We start from the raw sequence: 25,684 nt of genomic DNA on the forward strand, positions 1-25,684 counted from the left end.
TCCGGGTTAGGGAGGGCTTGGTCGGTAGGGATGTCCTTGTCTCATCGCGCACCAGCGACTCCTGTGGCGGGCCGGGCCGGGCGCAGTGCGGCTGGTTGGGTTGTGTATCGGAGGACGCATGACTTTCAACCTTTGTCTCTCCCGAGCCCGTACGGGAGTTGCAGCGATGAGACAAGATAGTAGCTACTACAACAATTGGATACCACGAAAAAGGGGTAAAAATTCATAAAAAAAATTTAAAAATCTGGAGAATCAGCATTATTGGGTTCGATTACAGGCTCAAAATGGCCAGAAACAAAGTACTTTCTTCTGAAACTCGTCAGTCTTCAACTAGTCTAAAGAAGGACTGTTGTATTGCTTCTTTAATCAGGACAACAGTTTTCAACTGTGCTAACGTAATTTCAATAGGGTTTCTAACGATCAATTAGCCTTTTAAAATGATAAACATGGATTAGCTAACACCACGTGCCATTGGAACATAGGAGTGATGGTTGCTGATAATGGGCCTCTGTACGCCTTTGTAGATATTCCATAAAAAAAAACTGCTGATTCCAGCTACGATAGTCATTTACAACATTAGCAATGTCTACACTGTCACACCCTGACCTTAGAGATCCTTATTTATTCCCTATGTTTGGTTAGGTCAGGGTGTGACTCGGGTGGGAGAATCTGTTTTCTATTTCTTTGTTGTTTTTTCCTAGTGTGGTTCCCAATCAGAGGCAGCTGTCTATCGTTCTCTCTGATTGGGGATCCTATAAAAGTTATCATTTTCCGTTTGGGTTTTGTGGGGTGTTGTTTTCCGTTTAGTATCTGTGCCTGACGGAAATGTTCGCTTTCGTTTTTGTATTCGTAATTTTTGTTTTGAGTGATTCTTGACAATAAAGATCATGAACACTTTCCACGCTGCGCTTTGGTCCACTCTTCCTTACGACGACGAGCGTTACATACACTGTATTTCTGATCAATTTGATGTTACTTTAATGACCCCAAACCTTTGAACGGTAGTGCATATTTGGCTGAATTACACTGAGTGAAGAGTTGCACACATTGGCCAGAAACTCTCTCTCTCTCTCTCTCTCTCTCTCTCTCTCTGTCTCTCTCTCTCTCTGACTCTCTCTCTCTCTCCCTCTCCCCCCCCTGTGGTCTCCACTGATATACAGACAGAACAGTGTCTCTCTTCCACTCTGTGGAGTTCAATATCCACAGAGGTAAAGGTATCATTTTCTTTTTACCTTTTTTTTCTCTCTTTCTTTCTTTTCTTTCTATTTCCCTCCAGCCTGCATGGCTGCCACTGCAACTGAAGTCGTTTAGCACCGTCCTTGAAAAAGCCCTCAGTGAGGAAAAACTCCTGGCATGTTTAAGGAAAAGGTAGAATGCAGTGTGTGTCAGACAGAGCTGAGACGGGGATGGGCGGGGGGTACTCCCCAGGGGGGGGGTATTTTCCCCTGTAATAGCTGTTACGAGCCCTACATTATATCCAAGGAGCTACGTTCCTTTGGGGTCCAGACACACACACACACACACACACATACATACATACACACAGACGAGAGAAAAACACACACACTCTCTCCCAACTGCTTTGCTCGTTCCATGTCAATATCCTGCCATTTGAAGTCACGTACTGCAGGGGCTTCTGTAAGTCGCCGAGGAGCCGGGCTGACGGGTACTGGGCCGCATTCATTAATAGGGTTGCCGTGCTCCTGTCCCTCCCCAGCAACGCCACGGATGTCTTCACCGGGGTATGAGGGGAGAGGGAGGGGTGGTCGTCCCGTGGGGAGTCTCCTCCCAGACTCACTTAAAGGAGCTTTATTTCACAGAGAGAAGAGAGGGAAGAGAGAGAGAGGAGAGGGAAACAGAGGAAAGGCCAGGGCCGGCTCTTTAGAAAGGAGTGCAGGGGCCCCGACGGGGGCCCAGGTGAGCCGAGGCTAACCCTTCCAGGGGTCACACTCCCTCCTGCCCCCCGTCAAACAGCTTATTATCCCACCTGTCGGAAAGTAATCGCTCCGGCTGAAAGGAAAGGTGTCGAGGTGTTTAAATGCTTTGTATGGAGGCACTTGAAAGGGTAAAGAGGGAGGGGTGGAGGGGAGTAATGGACGAGGCCTAGCCTGCCTGAGGGATGCTGCTATGTTGATAAGACTGAAGGTGACTGTAGTCAGTACATTGCTAAACTCACCTTCATGGCTAAGGCTGTAGGAGACACAACCTTTCATGGCTCAGGCTCTTTCCATGTTGTTTATTCAAATATAATTCAGTCTTACCCAGAGTAAGCGTTTGTGTATGTGTGTGTGTTTGAATGTCAGTGTTCATGTGTGTATAATCGGTGTCAGTGCGTGCATGCGTGCTGATGAGTGTGTAACAGGTGTGTCTTGTCCGTGCCAGTGTAGAGAGTCCAAGGCCGTGTTTTTAACAGGGTGCAGCAAGTGGGGCATGTGGTTTGCATTAAAGGGATTAGCAGTCACTTCAAAAGATGACCTGGATTCAGCCCACCAGGGACTCCAGTTACACCCCCCCCTGGTCCACACTCCCTCCCTTTAAAAAAAACCTAGCTGGCACAGCTGTCCCCGCTACAACCACTCTCTCTCACCAAACCGGCGTGTGCGTGCGTGCGTGTGTAAAGATATTCAAACATCCTCAGAAATCCTGTACTTATTTTTCTGTAGTATATGACATTTCTCTAATTGCTACATCTGAATCGCAAGTGTAATTGATCTGTTGTTATTCTAATTAATATGGTGATTCATATATTCCATCACGGGTATTACATGGTAACTGTTGTTTCCATGGCCACAGCCATTGGTCTGATGTTGGCATTGTTGGTTGGGGATTGAGATGTTGGAGGGAGGGAGGCATTGTCAGCTCAGCAGTGACATGCCAGTAGAGGACTTCACCATATTTAACTCCAGGACATATTGATCCATATAACTATTGACTGCTGCTCGGTTTTGATTGGATTTGGGTAATGCAAACGCCACATAAACCCACAACATGACATTCACCACTCACAACACTACGTCAATCACTAACCCTCTGAAAAGCAATGGTGAATTCTACAGTATTAAAGTCTGCCTTGATGTGGAAAAATATTTATTTATTTTAGGTTATGAAAGTGTTCGAATTCAAACTTGCTAAATGGAAAAAAAATTGAATTAAATCAAATGTCCTTGTGTTGAATTTGATATTGATTCAGTAGTTTCATTCCTTTCTTTCTCTCTCGGTTATTCCTCCATTTCAGAACCACATGTTGACTCAGCACAGCAGTTAACCAGGCAGATTATCAGTGGACCTGAGGAGGAGAGGAGAACCATACGGCGAGGAGGAGAATCATGTCTGACCCGGTCGGTCCTCCAGCCACCTTCAGTGCAATATCCCACTGGCTCTTTTGCGCTGAACTTTGGATTCAGTTCACATCGGGAAGGAACATGTCACACACTAAAAAAGAAGAAAGACGGATGAAAGACAGAGGGGTGAAAAAAGGACAGAAAAACTTAGCTCTGGTCTTTGACTGGTTGTTATTTCAACAAAACTGGCCAACTATCTTTGTAAATAGAAATTGTTCATGTGTTGCTTAATAACTTCAGCTATATTGCAGTCTTATACAGTATTTGCCATTGTACAGTTCTGAACCGTTTGTCCCCAAAAAAAGAACTACAAAAAAATGACAATGCCACTGTCAGTCAGAAGAGGTGGAATTCATCAATAATGTGTTGGTGAAACAGGGTGCCAATGTGGGGTATTATTATGTAGGGAACAGGAAGTTGTGGTATGGTCAGTCAGGACCCTTTTCATCAGTGCCCATTTCCTGTATGTGGACACTATCCTGACCTGGTCACTCGTTACTGAAGCGGGTAGCGGGGTGCTTGATCACCAGCCGAACCTGAGATTGTGACATCACGGGTCTCATTCCAACATGGCTGTCCTTCTAGAAGACCAGCTGAGGACTGAATGGTGCATTTAATCTGGTCCTCCTGCCTGCGCAAGTTCGAATGAAAGGAAGAGAAAAAAAGAAGGAAAAACAGGATAGGGTTCTGATATATGCAAAAGCAGTGACACAGATTTGGAAAGGCCAGCTAGCTCCTCTGGTTGGCACGGGAACAGAGGCATTGTGAACCCCCTGTGTCTCCTAGAGCATTATGGGGGGGGGGGGGGGGATCTCCAGCCCACTGATTTAAACCTGTACAATTCTGTTATTAATGTTTACTGCTCGTTCAAGCCTGGAGATTACTGGAATTTTTTTCTTCTCGTTTTTGTTAGCTCTTTGTATTTTAGATTTTTTTGCAATGTGGAATACATCCATTTTGATTTGGGGTTGTTGTGGAGACTATACATGTATTACGTCTCTCTGTAGGGATGTGCTTATGAAACCTATGTCCTGGGCTCTCCTGAAGAGTTCCCAACTTATCCCCTTCCTTCCTCGTTTCCTGCGGTATCCCATTGCTCTGCTCTCTGCTCAAGCTGGAAGCCATTGTGGCGTTATTATACACCAATATAAATCAATCTGTTACAGATGTAGGATCTTAATTTGACCAGTTTTACAGCAGGAAAATCATTCTGCAGCAACAGGAAATGTGAATTATTGTGTGGATTATAATTCATTACCATTTTTGTAGCAGTTGATACATTTTTTGGTTAGGAAAAATCTATTCAAAATCAATTCAAAATCAAGTCAAATCAAGACAAACTTTAGAAGCCTTTTTAAATCTCGAGTACATTACAAGATTTCATTTCCTGATATGCAGGACATTTCCTGCAACAACAAGGTGATTAAATTAAGATCCCACATCTGTAAATGTTTTTGCATTCATTGAACCTGAGATGCACTTTTGTATGAAACTTTAATGTTTTGACCTTTTGATTGAGAATTGTTCATACTCAGTTTACAGGAAACTAACCACCATCTCCTGCTGCAGCAAAAGGACAGTTCTCTTCTCTGATGTTATTCAAATGTTATTGTACAAATATGGAGTTCTGTATTTGGCAGACCTCATTTTTGTGTTGCACATGTGATAAAATATTAAACATGTATGAGAAAACGGCTCCTACGGCCCTTCATTTGTGTGTTCATGTGTTTGTGTGTATGTGCATTTGTGTGTTTGTGCTCACGTGTGTGTGTGTGTGTGTGTGTGTGTGTGTGTGTGTGTGTGTGTGTGTGTGGATCAATTAATTTGATTAAGTAACAAGATGGGCCCTTGACAGCATGAACGTGATCATCTTCAAAACCTTACTTTTGGATTTTTGGTTTTAAATCAAATTGCTTCCTTTTAGCCTAGTTAGACCTTCATTTAACTAGGCAAGTCAGTAAAGAACAAATTCTTATTTACAATGACAGCCTACCGGGGAACAGGTTAACTGCCTTGTTCAGGGGCAGAATGGCAGATTTTTACCTTGTCAGCTCAGGGATTTCGATCCAGCAACCTTTCAGTTATTGGCCCAATGCGCTAACCACTAGGCTACCTGCCTTTCCCTTGGTTCCACTGGGGCTTCTGCCTAACGAACAGCTGAGGATCTTAAGGGAGGTCTGTGTTATTAATGACTCCATTACCCATCACCCTGTGCGGTCCCATTCCACACACCCTCGCACCAGGCCTATTAGGGAGCCTGCAGCTCTCCAGGGGACCACTGGAAGGAAATTATGTCTGCACTGAATGGGACAAAGCCCCATATAGTAACATCTGTCTGTCTTTACAGATGATTCCTCATAACAATGAGATGAAAAACAGAAAGTCGAAAAATAACTGTTATGACCAGGGACATGAGTCCGTCATGAAAAAGTATACATTTGACTAAGATGTTGATAGTACTTGGGGTGGGATTCTGAAATACGTTTTGCTATGTTTTCAATAGGATGATCAATGCCACTTTTTTTCAAACCAAAATTAAGATTTGAAATATATCGATTAAAGAAGTCAGCGCTTGGGAATATTAATTTGTACATCGTATACTGTTTCTCCTGCTTGCTGTTTTTATATACCAATACAATAACATATATAAACACATAGCACCTCCCTCTGGTCTGTCTGTAGGATGGTTGACTGCTCGCAGAAACAATCTTGTCCAGACAAGACTATTGATCACGATGGCGAAAAATGTCACTTTATCTGCGCACGTCAAGGACAATTACTTACACTGGATTCTCCTTCACCGTAACCTAATGAACACTTATTCGTATTGCTGATCAGGTATCTGGTTTGTATTACCCGATGTAGAGGTTTTATCTGCCTTTTGTTTGGACCCCTCTTCATTGTGCTTTTTTGACTGACAATCTTTCCCAATTGAAATGGAATCCCACCACATTCCAAATGCAGAAATGGAATGGAATAGATCTTTCCACCAGTGTTACAACAGATGTAGACTAACGGTGAAATGCTTACGAGTTAAAGGTAAAAAAAAAAATCTAAATAGAAATAGTGACACAAGGAAATAGCACAGTGAATAACAATAACATGGCAATATATAAGGAGTACCAGTACCAGTACCGAGTCGATGTGCAGGGGTATGAGGTAATTGAGGTAGCTATGTACAGAATATGTAGGGAGGGTTAAAGTGACAAGGCACCGGGATAGATAATACAAGGTAGCAGCAGCGGGTGGAAATTTGATGAGCTATTTAGCAGTCTTATGACTTGAGGATAGAAGCTGTTTAGAGTCCTGTTGGTTCCAGACTTGCCGTGCGGCAGCCGAGAGAACAGTCTAAGGCTTCTGTGGCTGGAGTCTTGGACTATTTTTTGGGCCTTCCTCTGACTGTCAAGCAGAACGCAAGCTGGGCAGCCATTAAACAACTTTGCTTGCGTCTTCTCATGCCAGCCACTTTTAATAAGCTTCAAGGGCATTCTAAACGGGTCCAGAACTTTGCGTTGCCAGAGATGGACTGGCCCACATCATCTATTACGTTAAATTGGGTGGCGGCCTCCAGCTCATATTTATGATTTAATTAAATTCACTTGTGAGGCGTATCATCGGAACCACTGTGGCCTCCCTTTCGCGAGCCAGCCTCAGCAATGAAAAACACAAACGCACATGTGCACTTACGCACATGCACTCTCTCTCACACACACAAACACACAAATGAATACAAAAATGTGTTTTTCTGTCTCCTGCCCAAGAGTGAGACTTTGTGGGCGCTTTGGCAAGGGCACTCTCAGGGGCTCGTTTAAAAGCAATATAATTACACAGATCCCAGTCGTCTCCGACAGCAAGTGCTGGACCATATGGCCTGCACGGCCTCTACAGAGATTGCTTTACTGGGCTGATCCTCCATAATATGTCTGCACACATGTACTGTGCCTCTAGAAAGTATTCACACTCCTTTTTTTTTACAGCCTGAATTTAAAATAACACATACACACAACAACCCATAATCTCAAAAAAAAATGTACTAATGAATTAAAAATGAAAAGCTGAAAATTATTCAACCCCTTTGTTATGGCAAGCCTAAATGAGTTCATGACGGAAAAAAAGTCACATAATAAATTGCATGGACTCTGTGTCCAATAATAGTGTTTAACATGATTTTTGAAGGACTACCTCATCTTTGTACCCCAAATATACAATTATCTGCAAGGTTCCTTCTTGCTTACCAAGAAGACGTGTTACAGTTTTGACTTAAATTTGCTTGAAATTCTAATGCAAGACCTGAAAATGTGTCACACCCTGACCTTAGAGAGCCTTTTTATGTCTCTATTTGGTTTGGTCAGGGTGTGATTTGGGTGGGCATTCTATGTTCTGTTTTCTATGTTTTTGTATTTCTACGTTTTGGCCGGCTATGGTTCTCAATCAGGGACAGCTGTCTATCGTTGTCTCTGACTGGGAATCATACTTAGAGAGCATTTTCCCCTTCTGTCATGGTGGAAAGTTGTCTTTGTTAGGAGTACTATGCCCTTGTAAGCTTCACGGTCGTTTTTGTAATTTCTTGTTTTGTTGGTGACATTTTAACAAATAAAAGAAAATGTACGCTCACCACGCTGCACCTTTGTCTCATTCCGACGACGGCCCAGAAAGACTCACAGCTGTAATCACTACCAAATGTGATTCTAACATGTATTGACTCGGGAGGTTGAATACTTATCTAATCAAGATATATTAGTGTATTAGTGTATTTTTTTTATGAATGTTTTACAAATGTTAGAAATCCATTTGAATCCCACTTTGTAACACAACAAAATGTGGAAAAGGTCAAGGGGTGTGAATACTTTCTGAAGGCACCGTACTGTACTTTCAGAACAAGAAGAATCAGCAGGAGAAGCTCTCTAGTCTGTTGACCTCTACTGCCACAGGCGCACTGTAGTGTATGATTCATGAAAGAATAATGAAACCTAGTTGGGTATGTATCCAGCATGCTGAAAAAGCACTGTTTTGGCTCTGCAAAAAACACAAACACCAAACATCAGCATGGAACTCTTTCTTTGCTTCTTTGTGCTCCCTTAGCATATCCTTACTGTCGTTTCTTCTTCTTTTGTGGAAGAAAAATGATTTTGTGAAAACTGACCAGGGTTTAGGCTGAGCATTCCTCTCACTGAAGGGGACCTGGGAGACCTCTTATGGCATTCAATATGTGCGCCCAAGCGTGAGATCCAGATCCATTTGGCCGGGGAATCCGTGGGGACAGTCTAGGGTAACCCAATCTCTCACACTGCTCCCTAACTCTCCTGCTCCCTCGCCCAGAGAGCCATCTTTTCACTCCAAAAATGTGTCAGCAAAATGGACGTCATTGACTCTCCATGTCCAATTGAATCTGGGGAAAAAAGGGGCCTCCTTTGTTATTTTTTTCCCAATTCACTGTATTTTCGTTTTCACTTCTTTCTCTGGTGAATGTTTTGTGTCAAACTTGAAATGTCTAGTAATATACTCTATATTTTGTGTGCCCCATATAGAAAAGAATCACGAAAATCAATTGAGAATATTTAATGGCAAAATAAGATTATTTGTAATAAGTAATCTACTAAGTATTTGGTAAGATACTGTTTAGCCTTGTACATGTATGTCAGTGGTGTATTTGTATGCGTGTTAACTTACATGACTTATGTGACAAACACAATTGAATACATGACTGTGATCATTTTCCTACATAAAGTGCTGCTTGAAAGTATGTGAACCCTACAGGGCTGGTCATGATTTTCCTATAAATATATTAAAATAAAGATATAAAATCCTTATCTAAACCCCAATTTGTAATAAAGAAATTCCAATTAAATGACAGAAACAAAAAAAATGATATATTTTCATTGTTTATATAACAAAAGTGGTTTATTTAACAGAAACTCAGATTTGTGTGTGAACCCCTTCAGTCGATAGCTTGTGGCACCTCCATTAGCAGCGATAACTTAGAGTAAACATCTCCTGTAGCCGGTAATCAGTCTCTGACATCTGTTTTGAGGGATTGTTTCCCACTCCTCCTTACAGAACTTCTTACAGAACTTCTTACAGCCAATTGAGTGAGGTTTGAGTAGTGTCTGGCATGAACTGCCCGCTTCAGGTCCTTCCACAGCATCTCAATAGGTCAGGATTTTGACTTGGCCAATCCAAAAATTAATCTTCTTTCTCCTGAGCCATTCTTTGGTAGATTTACATGAATGGTTTGGGTCGCTGTCTTGTTGGACGACCCATTTTCGGCCCAGCTTTAGCTCCTTGACTGATGGTCTGACGTTCTGTTCCAGAATCTCCTGGTTTACCTCAGAATTCATGGTTCCCTTAATGATGCGGAGTCATCCAGGTCCAGAGGAGGAAAAGTAGTTGAGATCTTGACATTCCCACCACCATGCTTGACTGTTGGGATAAGGTTCTTTGGGTGGTAGGCGGTGTTGGGTTTTCGCCAAACATAGTGGTATAGATTGTGACCAAAAAGGTCCATTTTGGACTCATCGGTCCAGGGAATGGTCTTCCAGAATGCTTCAGGTTTGTCCAAGTTGTCTCTGGCAAAGTTAAGACGGGCAGTTTGGTTATTTTCTGACTGCAGAGGCTTCTTCCTAGCAACCCTCCCATGAATGGCATTTCAATTCAGTGTTCTTATTGTTAAAGCATGCACAGTTACCTGAGATGCAGCAAGGGAGGTCTGCACATCTCTAGATGTTATGTTTGGGATGACTTTTACCTGATTTATTATTGTTCTTATGGCTCTTGGGGATTTTTTGGAAAGGCGTTTACTTCTAGGCAGAGGTGTACAGACAAAAAAATACAGTTTTATATCTTTATGTTTGAAGCCTGAAATGTGGCAAAACGTCGCAAAGTTCAAGGGGGCCGAATACTTTCGCAAGGCACTGTATTTCTTTGTCTTCAAACATGTGTTGCGTTTTGGGTTCGTTGACTTTTTAGACCTCGGCTGCAGCTTGGGTCACTTAGTCTTATCTGTAAATTCTTCACTCACAGGTTTTACACCCTCTGGTCAGAAGTGGGCGTAACCGCCTTTAGGGCAATTCTCTGGGCGTACCAAGTTAAAAGGTAAGGTCTAGATTTTACTCAAATTCAATTTTAGACAACTAACTTCACCTTTCATCTTTACTAAAGCATTCTCTTTGATTTGGACATTTTCCACACAACGTACAATGTATAAACATCAAACATATACTTGGTAAACTGTTGACGTTACAATGTTTTCGTAATAACGTAATCTATTAACCTTTAATAACAAAACAAATGACATACATTTTTCATATTCCATCTATCGTCATGACCACCATTGTGACTGATGGAAACCATTGTTCCAAAGTCCCTTTATTTCATGTTTAATGTTCTAACCCTAACCCTAACCCTAGTTCTCCATAGTAACAGGACAAAAGGAATTTGTCTGTGGCCTAAGATTTCCCATGGGCGTGAGGGGTCATAAAACCCCCACATCTTCAGACCCCCAGATCTCTCCTCCTCTGTTGGGGTTGAGAGATAATCTGTAGGGTTGTGGTCTCCTGTAACCTGACCTGATCAGGACAGTCATGACACTGCGTTGTCTTGGCTGTGTGCTTAGTGTTGTTTTCCTGTCAGAAGGTGAAACTTTCCCCCAGTCTGATTGCTCTGGAGCAGGTTTTTATCAAGGACTTTGCTCCGTTCGTCTTTCCCTCGATCCTGACTAGTCTCCCAGTCCCTGCAGCTGAAAAACATCACCACAGCATGATGCTGCCACCACAATGCTTCACCGTAAGATGGTGCCAGGTTTCCTCCAGACGTGACACTTGGCATTCAGGCCAAAGAGTCAAATCTTGAGAATCTTGGTTCTCATGGTCTGAGAGTCCTTTAGGTGCCTTTTGGCAAACTCCAAGCGGGCTGTTATGCGCCTTTTACTGATGAGTGGCTTGGTCTGGCCACTCTACCATAAAGGCCTGATTGTTGGAGTGCTGCAGAGATGGTTGTCATTCTGGAAGGTACGCCCATCTCCACAGAGGAACTCCGGGGCTCTGGTCACCATCGGGTTCTTGTTCACCTCCCTGACAAAGGCCCTTCTCCCCTGATTGCTCAGTTTGGCCGGGCGGTCAGCTCTAGGAAGAGTCTTGGTGGTTCCAAACTTATTCCATTTAAGACTGATGGAGGCCACTGGGTTCTTGGGGGATCTTCAATGCTGCAGAAATGTTTTGGTAACCTTCCCCAGATCTGTGTCTCAACACAATCCTGTATTGTAGCTCATTGCACATTGTGTTTGCTAATCCAAGTTTATCATTTTAAAAGGCTAATTGATCATTAGAAAACCCTTTTGAAATTATGTTAGCACCACTGAAAACTGTTGTTCTGATTAAAGAAGCAATAAAACTGGCCTTCTTTAGACTAGTTGAGTATTTGGAGCATCAGCATTTGTGGGTTCGATTGCAGGCTCAAAATTGCCAGAAACAATGAACTTTCTTCTGAAACTCTTCAGTCTATTCTTGTTCTGAGAAATGAAGGCTATTCCAATGTGAGAAATTGCCAAGACACTGAAGATCTTGTACAGGGCTGTGTACTACTTCCAAACTGGCTCTTACCAGAATAGAAAGAGGAGTGGGAGGCCCCGGTGCACAACTGAGCAAGAGGAAAAGTACATTAGAGTGTCTAGTTTGAGAAACAGATGCCTCACAAATCCCCAACAGGCAGCTTCATTAAATAGTACTTGCAAAACACCAGTCTCAAAGTCAACAGTGAAGAGGCGACTCTGGGATGCTGGCCTTCTAGGCAGAGTTCCTCTGTCCAGTGTCTGTGTTTTTTGCCCATCTTAATCTTTTCTTTTTATTGGCCAGTTTGAGATATGGCTTTTTCTTAGCAACTCTGCCTAGAAGTCCAGCATCCTGGAGTGGCTTCAGGACAAGTCTCTGCATGTCCTTGTGTGGCCAAGCCGGAGCTTGGACCAGCCGGAGCTTGGACAATTCTGCAGAGACCTGAAAATAGCTGTGAAGTGACGCTCCCCATCCAATCTGACAGAGCTTGAGAGGATCTGCAGAGAAGAATGGGAGAAACTCCCCAAATACAAGTGTGCCAAACTTGTAGCGTCATACCCAAGAAGCCTCGAGGCTTCTAAGTAAAGGGTTTACCCCAAGTAAAGGGTTTACTTATGTAAATGTTAAATTTAAATTTTTATTTGCAATAAATTTGCAAACAATTCTAAAAAGCTGTTTTTGCTTTGTTATTGTGGGGTATTGATGATGAAAAATACATTTTTTATAAATTTTATAATAAGGCTGTAAAGTTTCAAAATGTGGAAAAAGTCAAGGGGTGTGAATTTTTTCTGAATGCACTGTAGTTACATTTCTCCAGCCCCATCCCTCAGCTGTTCACCAAAAAGCTTCATTAAATAGTACTTGCAAAACACCAGTCTCAAAGTCAACAGTGAAGAGGCGACTCTGGGATGCTGGCCTTCTAGGCAGAGTTCCTCTGTCCAGTGTCTGTTTTTTGCCCATCTTAATCTTTTCTTTTTATTGGCCAGTTTGAGATATGGCTTTTTCTTAGCAACTCTGCCTAGAAGTCCAGCATCCTGGAGTGGCTTCAGGACAAGTCTCTGCATGTCCTTGTGTGGGCAAGCCGGAGCTTGGACCAGCCGGAGCTTGGACAATTCTGCAGAGACCTGAAAATAGCTGTGAAGTGACGCTCCCCATCCAATCTGACAGAGCTTGAGAGGATCTGCAGAGAAGAATGGGAGAAACTCCCCAAATACAAGTGTGCCAAACTTGTAGCGTCATACCCAAGAAGCCTCGAGGCTTCTAAGTAAAGGGTTTACCCCAAGTAAAGGGTTTACTTATGTAAATGTTAAATTTAAATTTTTATTTGCAATAAATTTGCAAACAATTCTAAAAAGCTGTTTTTGCTTTGTTATTGTGGGGTATTGATGATGAAAAATACATTTTTTATACATTTTATAATAAGGCTGTAAAGTTTCAAAATGTGGAAAAAGTCAAGGGGTGTGAATTTTTTCTGAATGCACTGTAGTTACATTTCTCCAGCCCCATCCCTCAGCTGTTCACCAAAAACTTCGATTTTTGGTTGAGATGGATATGTGAATCCAACATATCTGTTATTCATTTGTAGACCAACTGGATATTGAATTGTGTTCAAAGGGCTCATTCCGCCACTTTTCAACCTCATATTCATTATCTCCAGCACCATACCAGTGTCTACATATGAGAAAACAACACATTTAAACATGTTGTAGTAAAACTAAATAAAGTCATTTCTACCCAATGACATCATCAAAACATTCTATAAATAGTGATTTGCAGTGAAGTAGATAAAGGGCTTCATTGCCAAAATCATTAAGTATCCCTTTAAAAGAAGATTGTTGTAATATCTGACTTATTTTTTTATTTTTTTATTTATTTCACCTTTATTTAACCAGGTAGGCTAGTTGAGAACAAGTTCTCATTTGCAACTGCGACCTGGCCAAGATAAGGCATAGCAGTGTGAACAGACAACACAGAGTTACACATGGAGTAAACACTTAACAAGTCAATAACACAGTAGAAAAAAGGGGAGTCTATATACATTGTGTGCAAAAGGCATGAGAAGGTAGGTGAATAAATACAATTATGCAGATTAACACTGGAGTGATAAATGATCCGATGGTTATGTACAGGTAGAGATATTGGTGTGCAAAAGAGCAGAAAAATAAATAAATAAAAACAGTATGGGGATGAGGTAGGTGAAAAATGGGTGGGCTATTTACCAATAGACTATGTACAGCTGCAGCGATCGGTTAGCTGCTCAGATAGCAGATGTTTGAAGTTGGTGAGGGAGATAAAAGTCTCCAACTTCAGCGATTTTTGCAATTCGTTCCAGTCACAGGCAGCAGAGAACTGGAACGAAAGGCGGCCAAATGAGGTGTTGGCTTTAGGGATGATCAGTGAGATACACCTGCTGGAGCGCGTGCTACGGATGGGTGTTGCCATCGTAACCAGTGAACTGAGATAAGGCGGAGCTTTACCTAGCATGGACTTGTAGATGACCTGGAGCCAGTGGGTCTGGCGACGAATATGTAGCGAGGGCCAGCCGACTAGAGCATGCAAGTGGTGGGTGGTATAAGGTGCTTTAGTGACAAAACGGATGGCACTGTGATAAACTGCATCCAGTTTGCTGAGTAGAGTGTTGGAAGCAATTTTGTAGATGACATCGCCGAAGTCGAGGATCGGTAGGATAGTCAGTTTTACTAGGGTAAGTTTGGCGGCGTGAGTGAAGGAGGCTTTGTTGCGGAATAGAAAGCCGACTCTTGATTTGATTTTCGATTGGAGATGTTTGATATGGGTCTGGAAGGAGAGTTTAGAGTCTAGCCAGACACCTAGGTACTTATAGATGTCCACATATTCAAGGTCGGAACCATCCAGGGTGGTGATGCTGGTCAGGCGTGCGGGTGCAGGCAGCGAACGGTTGAAAAGCATGCATTTGGTTTTACTAGCGTTTAAGAGCAGTTGGAGGCCACGGAAGGAGTGCTGTATGGCATTGAAGCTTGTTTGGAGGTTAGATAGCACAGTGTCCAAGGACGGGCCGGAAGTATATAGAATGGTGTCGTCTGCGTAGAGGTGGATCAGGGAATCGCCCGCAGCATGAGAAACATCATTGATATATACAGAGAAAAGAGTCGGCCCGAGAATTGAACCCTGTGGCACCCCCATAGAGACTGCCAGAGGACCGGACAGCATGCCCTCCGATTTGACACACTGAACTCTGTCTGCAAAGTAATTGGTGAACCAGGCAAGGCAGTCATCCGAGAAACCGAGGCTACTGAGTCTGCCGATAAGAATACGGTGATTGACAGAGTCGAAAGCCTTGGCAAGGTCTATGAAGACGGCTGCACAGTACTGTCTTTTATCGAAGGCGGTTATAATATCGTTTAGTACCTTGAGCGTGGCTGAGGTACACCCGTGACCGGCTCGGAAACCAGATTGCACAGCGGAGAAGGTACGGTGGGATTCGAGATGGTCAGTGACCTGTTTGTTGACTTGGCTTTCGAAGACCTTAGATAGGCAGGGCAGGATGGATATAGGTCTGTAGCAGTTTGGGTCCAGGGTGTCGCCCCCTTTGAAGAGGGGGATGACTGCGGCAGCTTTCCAATCCTTGGGGATCTCAGACGATATGAAAGAGAGGTTGAACAGGCTGGTAATAGGGGTTGCGACAATGGCGGCGGATAGTTTCAGGAATAGAGGGTCCAGATTGTCAAGCCCAGCTGATTTGTACGGGTCCAGGTTTTGCAGCTCTTTCAGAACATCTGCTATCTGGATTTGGGTAAAGGAGAACCTGGAGAGGCTTGGGCGAGTAGCTGCGGGGGGGGGGGGGGGGGGGCTGTTGGCCGAGGTTGGAGTAGCCAGGCGGAAGGCATGGCCAGCCGTTGAGAAATGCTTGTTGAAGTTTTCGATAATCATGGATTTATCGGTGGTGACCGTGTTACCTAGCCTCAGTGCAGTGGGCAGCTGGGAGGAGGTGCTCTTGTTCTCCATGGACTTCACAGTGTCCCATAACTTTTTGGAGTTGGAGTACCTTATATAGGTAGGTAACCTGTGGACATACCATTGACAAAAGTTTCCCTTTAACTGTGTATGTGTATTTGCTGCTATATGTATCACTCACAAGTTCCAGGTAGAATCTTGTTAGATTCTTCTATATATTGAGGGTCATTGGCTCTCAGTGAGATCCATCTTTACAGGAAGTCTTAAAGATTAAAAAAAAAAAAGACTAATCACATTGACTTAAAACAAACATAGAAACTTAAGGCCTATAGAAGTGTGGATGGCAAGAACAAAAATATCGCAACATCTCAACGTCTCAGGTGATAATTGGACCAAAAAAACGTGTAGCTGTGAATATCCAATATCAGTACATGGTGTTTTGGAGGAGATTCACAGAAGCTTGGCAACAGAGAAACACCTGCCCCATGCAACACCATGTGCTGTCTTCCTCTAATACACATGACAGCACAGGCACTATGATGCATCACTACAATACTACTACAGTGTAACAAATATTACCTCAACTGTCTGTAATACAACGATCCATCATAATGTTAAATGAACTGATTTTATTGGAGATATCAATGTAGCTTGGCCCTATGTGATCTAGAGTTCAGCTTACTCTTGAGCTGTGTTCTTCCCACTTACACAGTTAGCTAGCTGTATGTACGCCACATTATTGATATACAGTTCTCTCTCTCTCTCAAATTTCTCTTTGTCTTTATCCTTACCTTCCCATCACACTGGCATGCAGGTGCCAAGAGACCTCCTGTGGGTTTGACCCCACATAGTCTATATTTCATTGCTTGGTGTTTAATTCATTTTGGAGAATAAAAAATATAATCCTGTTTTAAGTGCCTGGCTGTCTTGTTGGGTCTGCTAGGGCAGTGTGGTAGGATGGGAGATGATGACTGGAGGGAGAGACTCACCTTCAGCTTCTCCCAGTTCAGGAGGCAGGGGGGATCATTAGCCATCAGGGCCGCGGGAGGGAAGGGGGGGGGGGGGGGGGGGGTGGACAAAGGAGGGAAGAGCCGATCACTTGCCTTCGCATGGCCTCTGCTCTGAGCCTGAGTGAGTGGGAGAGTAGGAGAGAGCCAAGCAAGAAAACAACAACTTTAGTAATATGGGCATATATACTGTAGATAGAGAATGTAAGACAGAGAGACAGACACAGCAATACTGAAGATGGAAAGGGTATGGTTTAGCTGTATTCGGGCTAATGCAACTTGAATCATTCATTCCATGGTATTATACAGTATGTTTGATTGAATGCTTTACCGACAGAGGGGGGTAGGCCCTAACACTACAATGGAGATGTTTTTTGTTGTCTTATTTTTGTCTCTGTTTGTTTTGCCTTATTGAGGTGGGGCAGAATGGGAGCTAATCGCATTGCCTCATAATACCAGTTAGTTTGTCATTTGTTTTCCTTCATGTCTTGTGCTTATTGGTGAACTAGGAAATGCTCTATAATGGTGCCTCGTGGGACATAAAGGCCTCATTCCCCCTGCTTCTGTCTTTCAATGTTCTCTCACTCTCTCTATTCCCTACTTTCTCTCACCCTAATTTTCTTCATTGCTCCCTCTTTTCCGCTCTATTCCCGCTCTCCTTAGCGCTCTTATTTCTCTCTCCATCTCCCCTTTTCCTAACCCCTCTCTCTCTCTCCCTCCGTCGCTCTCCTCTCTTGCATATCTTGTATTGTAAACAGCTCACAAAAGCGTGACAAGGTCTCCGTGCTCCCTCCGCTTCACTCTCTGTTCTCCCAGCTATTTGTTATTGTCGATCCTCCGCTATCGTGTTTGTCTCTATCGCGCTTTTCTTCATTCTTCTTTTTTTTCTTCTCTCCGCCTCGTCAGAAAAGCAAAAGTTAATTAAATATGGAACGAGACGGAGCAGCATCTCTTTAAACCATCATGTCATTAAAATGGCATCCCTCTGAGATCAGCTTAAAAGGAGTCGGAGAACAATGTCAGATATTTATGGGCCTGGTTATGTAAACATGCTCCCTTTATTCTCTATGTATATTTCATGTAATTATCATTTTTGTAGCGCCTCTCCCCCGTGACATGTAGAGGCAAGGAGTTACTGGGAGAATGTCATTAGAAGAGAGTATTGTTACAGCGCTGATATTATACTGCTATTGAGTATACGTTTGGCTACATTCCCGGACTCACAGAGGAAGGTTTTTACCTATATTTGAGATAAATACTTTTGTATCTGACTCATATCTCTGTCTCTCTGTCTGGCACGGGACTCAAGCTCAATTCACTAATCTGTCCCTTTACAACAACAGACTGAATTTCTCCATCTGAAACAAATGGTAAATGTCCTACAAATAACTTTAACCTATCCTCAATTGACTAATCAAATAAAACCAGCGGACCCATCACCTCACACATGATATATCCACCTATAAAGAACAGAGATCTAGTGCACTGTGAACTAGCTCCTACAACGAAAGCTATACATTGGCTCCATCATGCTTGAAGCCCTCTGTCTGTCTGCAACTGCCAGCTGATGGAAGCTGCTAATTAAGAGGGCCGGAGAGCCAGTGGGGCAACTGTCTTAACACTACAGGCCCCCGTGTTGCTCTAGAGTAGGACGCTGGGCCTGGACCCTATCACAACTCATAACAATGGTGCTGTGGAGAGGAGACAGGGGAGAAGGGAGACAGATGACAGGGGAGACACTAGAGTAGAGTACGATGGGTCTGGACCTCTTTTACAACTCAATGGTGCTGTGTATTATTTGACCCTGCTGGTCATCTATGAACGTTTGAACATCTTGAAGAAGGTTCTGGCCTTAATGGCCATGTACTCTTATAATCTCTACCCAGCACAGCAAGAAGAGGGCTGGCCACCCCTCAGAGCCTAGTCCCTCTCTAGGTTTCTTCCTAGTTTCCTGCCTTTCTAGGGTGTTTTTCCTAGCCACCGTGCTTCTACATCTTCACTGCTTGCTGTTTGGGGTTTTAGACTGGGTTTCCATATAAGCACTTTGTGACATCTGCTGATGTTAAAAGGGCTTTATAAATACATTATATTGATTGATTGATTGATGGAGGGGAGACAGGGGAGAGGGAGGAGGGGAGCGGGAAGACAGGAGAGACAGGAGTGGGGAGTCAGAGGAGAGGGGATGTAGGAGACAGGAGAGAAGGGAGACATGGAGAAAGGGGCTATTTCTCAAGGAGATCTGAGGTTCCTTCTCCTGCAATGCTTCCATCGGCTACTTCTCTCTGCCAGTTTGAGAAGCAGGTGAAGAATCAAGGAATACAGTGCATTCGGAAAGTATTCAGACCCCTTGACTTTTTCCACATTTTGTTACGTTACAGCCTCATCTAAAAGATTGCCCTCATTAATTTGCACACATTACCCCATAATGACAAAGCAAAAACAGGTTCTTATACATTTTTGCAAATGTCTCAAATAAAAACTTAAATATCACATTTACATAAGTATTCAGACCCTTTACTCAGTACTTTGTTTAAGAAACGTTGGCAGCAATCACAGCTTTGAGTCTTCTCATATGGCGCTACAAGCTTGTATTTGGGGAGTTTCTCCCATTTTTCTCTGCAGATCCTCTCAAGCTCTGTCAGGTTGGATTGGGGAGCGTCGCTGCACAGCTATTTTCAGGTCTCTCAAGTTTTGGGGCTCTGGCTGGGCCACTCAAGAACATTCAGAGACGTGTCCCGAAGCCTCTCCTGCGTTGTCTTGGCTGTGTGCTGAGGGTCGTTGTTCTGTTGGAAGGTGAACCTTCGTCCCAATCTGAGGTCTCGACACAATCCTGTCTCGGCGCTCTAGGGACAATTCCTTCGACCTCATGGCTTGGTTTTTGCTCTGATATGCACTGTCAACTGTGGGACCTTATATATACAGGTGTGTACCTTTCCAAATCATATCCTATCAATTGAATTTACTACAGGTGGACTCCAATGAAGTTGTAGAAACATCTCAAGGAAGATCAATGGAAACATGATGCATCTGAGCTAAATTTCGAGCATCGAGCAAAAGGCCTGAGTTCTTATTTAAATAAGGTATTTCATTTTTTATATATATATATTTACACATTTGCAAACATTTATAACACCTGAGGAAAGAACCAAGGGGAGTTAAAGATATAGGGAAGATAATCAAGAGGGTGATGGAGTCCAGGTGAGTGTCATGAGGCGCTGGTGTGCTTGACGTTGGTGACAGGTGTGCGGGATAATCAGCAGCCTGATGACCTAGAGGCCGGAGAGGGAGAATACGTGACACCGATTCCGCATTTGGTTAATGATGTTTGTCCCCAATGTGACACTGTAGACGTGGAAGCCTATTTCACTTCCTCAAAATCCACAGAGTTAATCTTAGATAACTCAAGAAATCTGTAATTCATTTTGACAGTTTTGCCGAGAACGTTTTAGTTGCACAATTTTACATTTAACCAAGGAGTATGGTGCAGTATTTCTCATGTTAAAAAATGTGTGATGTGTTGTCTTATGTCAAATTACTGGGCAGGTCTGTCTCACTGTCTATGCTACTGGATAGAAAGAAATCACTGCAGCTGTTCACCCCATTTAGTGGGCGTGTACATCATCAAATCACATGTACATCATCAAATCAAAACCCAAACGTAATTTACCCATTGTGACGCACGGATGTTCCAAACTCTGTTTTAGAAGAGACAGACTTTATGACACTAGAATAGCTGTTTCTGACTCATATCGATGCCACATAGGCCATTTTTAAAGGGATTCGTTGCTTTTTAAAGGCAGTCGCTCTTTAACCATGTCTGATTAGGGACAGGATGATCCATGCACGTCTACTGACTGTGAATCTGTCATTTCACCTCTAGTTATCAGGAGAGAAAAAAACAGCTCTCCTCTTGTTTCACCTACCAGTGAAGTAAACCTGCCGTAATGCCATTCAATCTGACCCCTCACATCACCATGCAGTAAACCTATGTGAACCGCAGTGTTATAAAGTCGTCTGCAATAACCACAGCAGAATTGCTTTTAATCAACGTCTGAAATGAGGGTGACTGGAAGCGTCGCCCCATGCTGATTAAATGTAATTGTTTAATTGCCAAGTGCTGGGAACCCATCCTAAGAGGATTCCAATGGAATTATTTAAGCTCCAGTCAAGAAATACTGTGTCCAGGAAAAGAGGAAGGAAGGAATACGGAAAAGGGGAAAAATGGCAGAAAAAAAATGGAGGATTAAATTATTTCAGTTTTTTCCTGCCGAAGAAATATTGACTGTGGTTTAACTTTCAGTTGGACGATACGTGAACAGCCTGGGAGCAACAATGCACATCAGCGACTCTGGCCAATCACCAAACTCAAAGGAGGACAGGTCACACAGGCCATGTGTAGGGTGAAGGAGGAAGGCCTCGTTTCCCTCTTGAGTCTGGCCATTCCGCTGTATTTTATTTTCCCTTTTCACTGTCCACCTCAAGGTGCTTTGGCTTTCATACTATATCTATTGACATTTTAACTACGTCTGTGTACTTAGATGTCTCTTAAGGAATTCACCATCAATAATTATGTTACCTTGAATCACAGGTAAGTTATACTTCATTTACAGGTACAATTCCTGCTTTTGCTGGTGTCAGGACTGAATATGTTGGTCATTGGACAGAAGTGTTCAGCATGAAGTCATTGTATCCAATGTCTTACGCTTGTGTGGAAAGGCTTCTGAGGGGTTAACTCCTGAAACGTTCTCGGGAAAGGGGTTATGTACGCATAGAAACAGAGCACATAGAGCAGATATACAGCTTCGTCAACTTTCTTCCATGATAATGACAGATCGATAACTCACATTTCTCTATGTGAATTTGGTCAGGTCGATCCTAAAAAGTTGCATATTGCAGCTTTAACTCTTGATTTACATCATCATCAATATTCGGTTTGGTTGGCTAATAGCCTATGCGCAGCAACACTTCATCATGTATTTCCTTATAGAATCATAGTTGGAAGGGTGTCGCCCAGTGCTGCAGCACCCCTGATCAATTGAAATACATTTGCCAAAGTTATAGAACTACTGCTGTCTGTTCAGAAAGAAATGAAATAATTCAGAATAGCCTACTACACCATGAGTAGGCCTATAATTTAGCCACAGAGGATCAATAGCTTAGTTTATTTTTATTGGGCTAGCTGTGGATTGTGTGTAGCCCAATAACAAGGCAAAGCCCACAGTCGGGAACACATGGCAAAACTGTCAGTGAAGAAAAAAACGAAATGTGTGCAAGACCGACTCTGGGAAACCAACTTTATGCCACAAAACAAGCGTGAGGATTATGATAAAGGTACATTTTTCCCTCTCATGTATTCCGGTAGGCCAAGGTTTCCCAGAGTCGGTCTTGCACACATTTCGTTTTTTCCCCCCCTAGCACTACACAGCTGATTAAAATAACCAATTCATCATCAAGTTTCATTATTTGATTCCGCAATGTAGTGTCAGGGGGAGAAAGAAAAAAAAGGTGCACCCAGGGCCCGGACCAAGTTTAGGAAACCCTGCGGTACATTACCTCAGAGCTCTTCAGGTCACCCTCTTGCACCTCCTGATTTACAAATTAAGCGCTGAACACAGGCGGCTAACCACCATATGCATAGACTACAAAAATGTCCACACTAGCCACCTGCAACTCACCCATATATCATGCAGATTCTAAATATAATTAGGCCATATTATGAAGTTAGTATTTAAGAGCGTTAAAGATATATCTCAATTAGTTTTAAAAAATGATTGCGCTAGCTTTACATCAATCATCAACGTCAGTGATCAGCTGATAGCCCACCGTCTTTTTCAGATGTTAATCAAGACTTGAGGAGGCACTGTAACTACACTGAACAAAAAAATATAAATGCAAAATGTAGGTTAAAGTGTTGGTCCCATGTTTCATGAGCTGAAATTAAAGATACCAAAAATGTCCGATACTTACAACAATCTTATTTCTCTCAAATCTTGTGCACAAATTTGTTTACATCCCTGTTTTTGAGCATTTCTCCTTTGCCAAGATAATCCATCCACCTGACAGGTGTGGCGTATCAAGAACCTGATGAAACAGCATGATCATTACACAGGTGCACCTTCTACTGGGGACAATAAAAGGCCACTCTAAAATGTGCAAGTTTTGATGGAACGTGCACCAGAGCGGTTGACATTTTAGAGAATTTGGCAGAACGTCCAACCGGTCTCACAACCGCAGACCACGTGTAACCATGCCAGCCTATGACCTCTGGCTTCTTCACCTGTAGGATCGTCTGATACCAGCCACCCAGACAGCTGATGAAACTGTGGGTTTGCTTAAGCAAAGATTTCTGCAGATACCGTCTCAGAGAAACTCATTTGCGTGCTCGTCATCCTCACCAGGGTCTTGACCTGACTGCAGTTCGGAGTCGTAATCGACTTCAGTGGGAAAATGCTCACCTTTGATGGCCACTGGCACGCTGGATAAGTGTGCTCTTCACTGATGAATCCCGGTTTCAACTGTACCAGGCAGATGGCACTGTATGGGCAAGCGGTTTGACAACGTTGTGAATAGAGTGCCACGTGGTGATGGTGGGGTTATGGAATGGGCAGGCATAAGCTACAGACAAAATGCAACTGTATTTGTTATCGATGGCAATTGAGGCCCATTGTCGTGTCATTCATCTGCCGCCATCACCTCATGTTTCAGCATGATAATGCATAATGGATCTGTACACAATTCCTGGAAGCTGAAAATGTCCCAGTTCTTCCATGGCCTTCATACTCACCGGACATGTCACCCATTGAGCATGTTTGGGATGCTCTGGATTGACTTGTACGACAGCGCGATCCAGTTCCACCACTATCCAGCAACTTTGCACAGCCATTGAAGAGGAGTGGGACAACATTCCACAGACCACAATCAACAGCCTTATCAACGCGAAGGAGATGTGTCGTGCTGCATGAGGCAAGTGGTGGACACACCAGATACTGACTGGATTTCTGATCCACACCCCAACCTCATGAGAAATCCATAGATTAGAGCCCAATGAACTCATTTAAATTGGCTGATTTCCTTATATGAACTCTTAGAAATTGCTGCATGTTGCGTTTATATTTTTGTTCAGTGTAGCTTGCTTACAATTTGTGATGAGTGAGTTTGCTGTTGCAGCATTAAAAAGGCCTATGCTCCAACAACAACAACACAAATTGCTACAGAGGCAGTTATTATGTCATGAATTTGAGATGTGAATTATGAATTTGGAGCACCTGCTCCGTGAATGATCTGTACACGGCCCTTGAGCCCACATACTGACACACACGCACACATACACATGCTCAAAGCCACTCACAGTTAACATATTCCGCTGTAGGCTACAGATCACTGTGATGATCATGTCCATCTCTCACAACATCAACTTACTTTGGAAATTAAGAATGAAAAACCTACGAAGGCCACATTTAATTAGAAACATATTGGCACAAACCCCATGACATTTTAGTCTATCAGTGCTATCAATCACACTATCTTTCTTAACATCAATTGACCTAGTGCAGAACAGATATCCCTTAGTGCAGCTTCTTTTAGCATTTAGCAACGTGGAGCACGAGCTGAGGTTTGGGGTTTTGCTGATGTGTGCAGTAATCCATCCCTCGCCTAGGGAAATGATCTTCCTACTATTGCTACTGCTGCATCCCTTGCCTCTGGTCACAAGTGTGTCTCAGTCTCCCAGACCTGGGTTCAAATAGTGTTTGTAATCTTTCAAATACTTTGAGCATTTGTTTGAGCCTATCTGGGGTGCCATATTTGATTAATTCCTCTGTGCCAGGCAAGGTCAATGAAGCACAATTTAAGCATTTGAAAGATTTTGAATTCTATTTGAACCCAGGTCTGTTTTCTCTCCCCACCATGCAGGGGAAGGAGAAGAGAGGAACTGTGCACCCTGCAGCTGTGGCCTTATTCCCAGGCAGGTGGGCAGGCGGGCGGACAACACCTGACCATGCAGGCCAGCCGGCCCAGATGTGCACATAGACAGTGGCAACACTTTGAGCAATGCAGCTCCCCTCTGGGACCCCAGGCACCTACCTGCAAACCAAAGGCCCTTCTCACTATCTAGCATGACGTTGTAAATACACATCTAATAACTCACCATCACCCTGAGATAACCCCACTAATCTATATCATAACACAGGAGTGACTCTGACACTCAGTGTTTTTTGCACATATTACCAAACAATTGTGGTGTGTAGAATAAATAATGGTACTACTGTACTTGACCCAGAAGTGCTCTCCAGTCTCCACAGCAGGGACCCAATTTGTGGAATTTACTTGGTTTTCGTCTGGAAAGTTCTACAAAAACGACATCCCAGCTAGCACATAACGTTCTGAGAACCATATATTTATTTGAGCTTGGTGTGATCATGGTTGTCTTATGCTTATTCTGCGTACAACCTTCCCACAACTTTCTGGTAATGGTGCAGGACAGTTGCTTGGCTTTGGAACATTATCAGTACATGTAGCCCTTTCCTTCAGTCAAATGACCTAGTGGCCTCATGGCTGGAATATTATTAATATAATCTCATCATTAATAGCAATAAAAACAATTAAACGCTGAAAATCCGGTGTTTCTATGTCAAACAGTTTTTTAAAAATATTTCCGTCTTCAGTGATGTATATAAAGTGTAATTTAGGGATGCAAACACAAAATGTAATACATTTAAACTCTATATCTGACATGGTACAGGGGTCTTCTTTTTCAAGCCCGTAACCTTGTGTGTAAGGTCTATACTTTTGTTTTAAAGTAGATTTGTTTAAGACTACAAGAAACGTTCTGTGTGACCCTGATTTAGCCCACAGTTGT

General features: G+C 43.0%; 1 protein-coding gene across 5 annotated transcripts in view; it reads left to right on the forward strand.

Annotated features, from left to right (window-relative positions):
- Positions 1–5,036, forward strand: part of LOC110508645 (zinc finger protein 521) — a 144,418-nt gene extending 139,382 nt beyond the window's left edge. For all 5 annotated transcript variants that reach the window (XM_021589322.2, XM_036967105.1, XM_036967103.1 and 2 more), the window contains one exon: positions 3,236–5,036. In XM_021589322.2, coding sequence (XP_021444997.1) covers positions 3,236–3,265 — 30 coding nt within the window. In that variant the 3' untranslated portion in view covers positions 3,266–5,036. The remainder of the gene's footprint in view (positions 1–3,235) is intronic.
- Positions 5,037–25,684: the final 20,648 nt, after the last annotated feature.

The sequence above is a fragment of the Oncorhynchus mykiss genome, chromosome 28, assembly GCF_013265735.2.
Source record: "Oncorhynchus mykiss isolate Arlee chromosome 28, USDA_OmykA_1.1, whole genome shotgun sequence".
In the NCBI taxonomy this organism is placed as follows: Eukaryota; Metazoa; Chordata; class Actinopteri; order Salmoniformes; family Salmonidae; genus Oncorhynchus; species Oncorhynchus mykiss.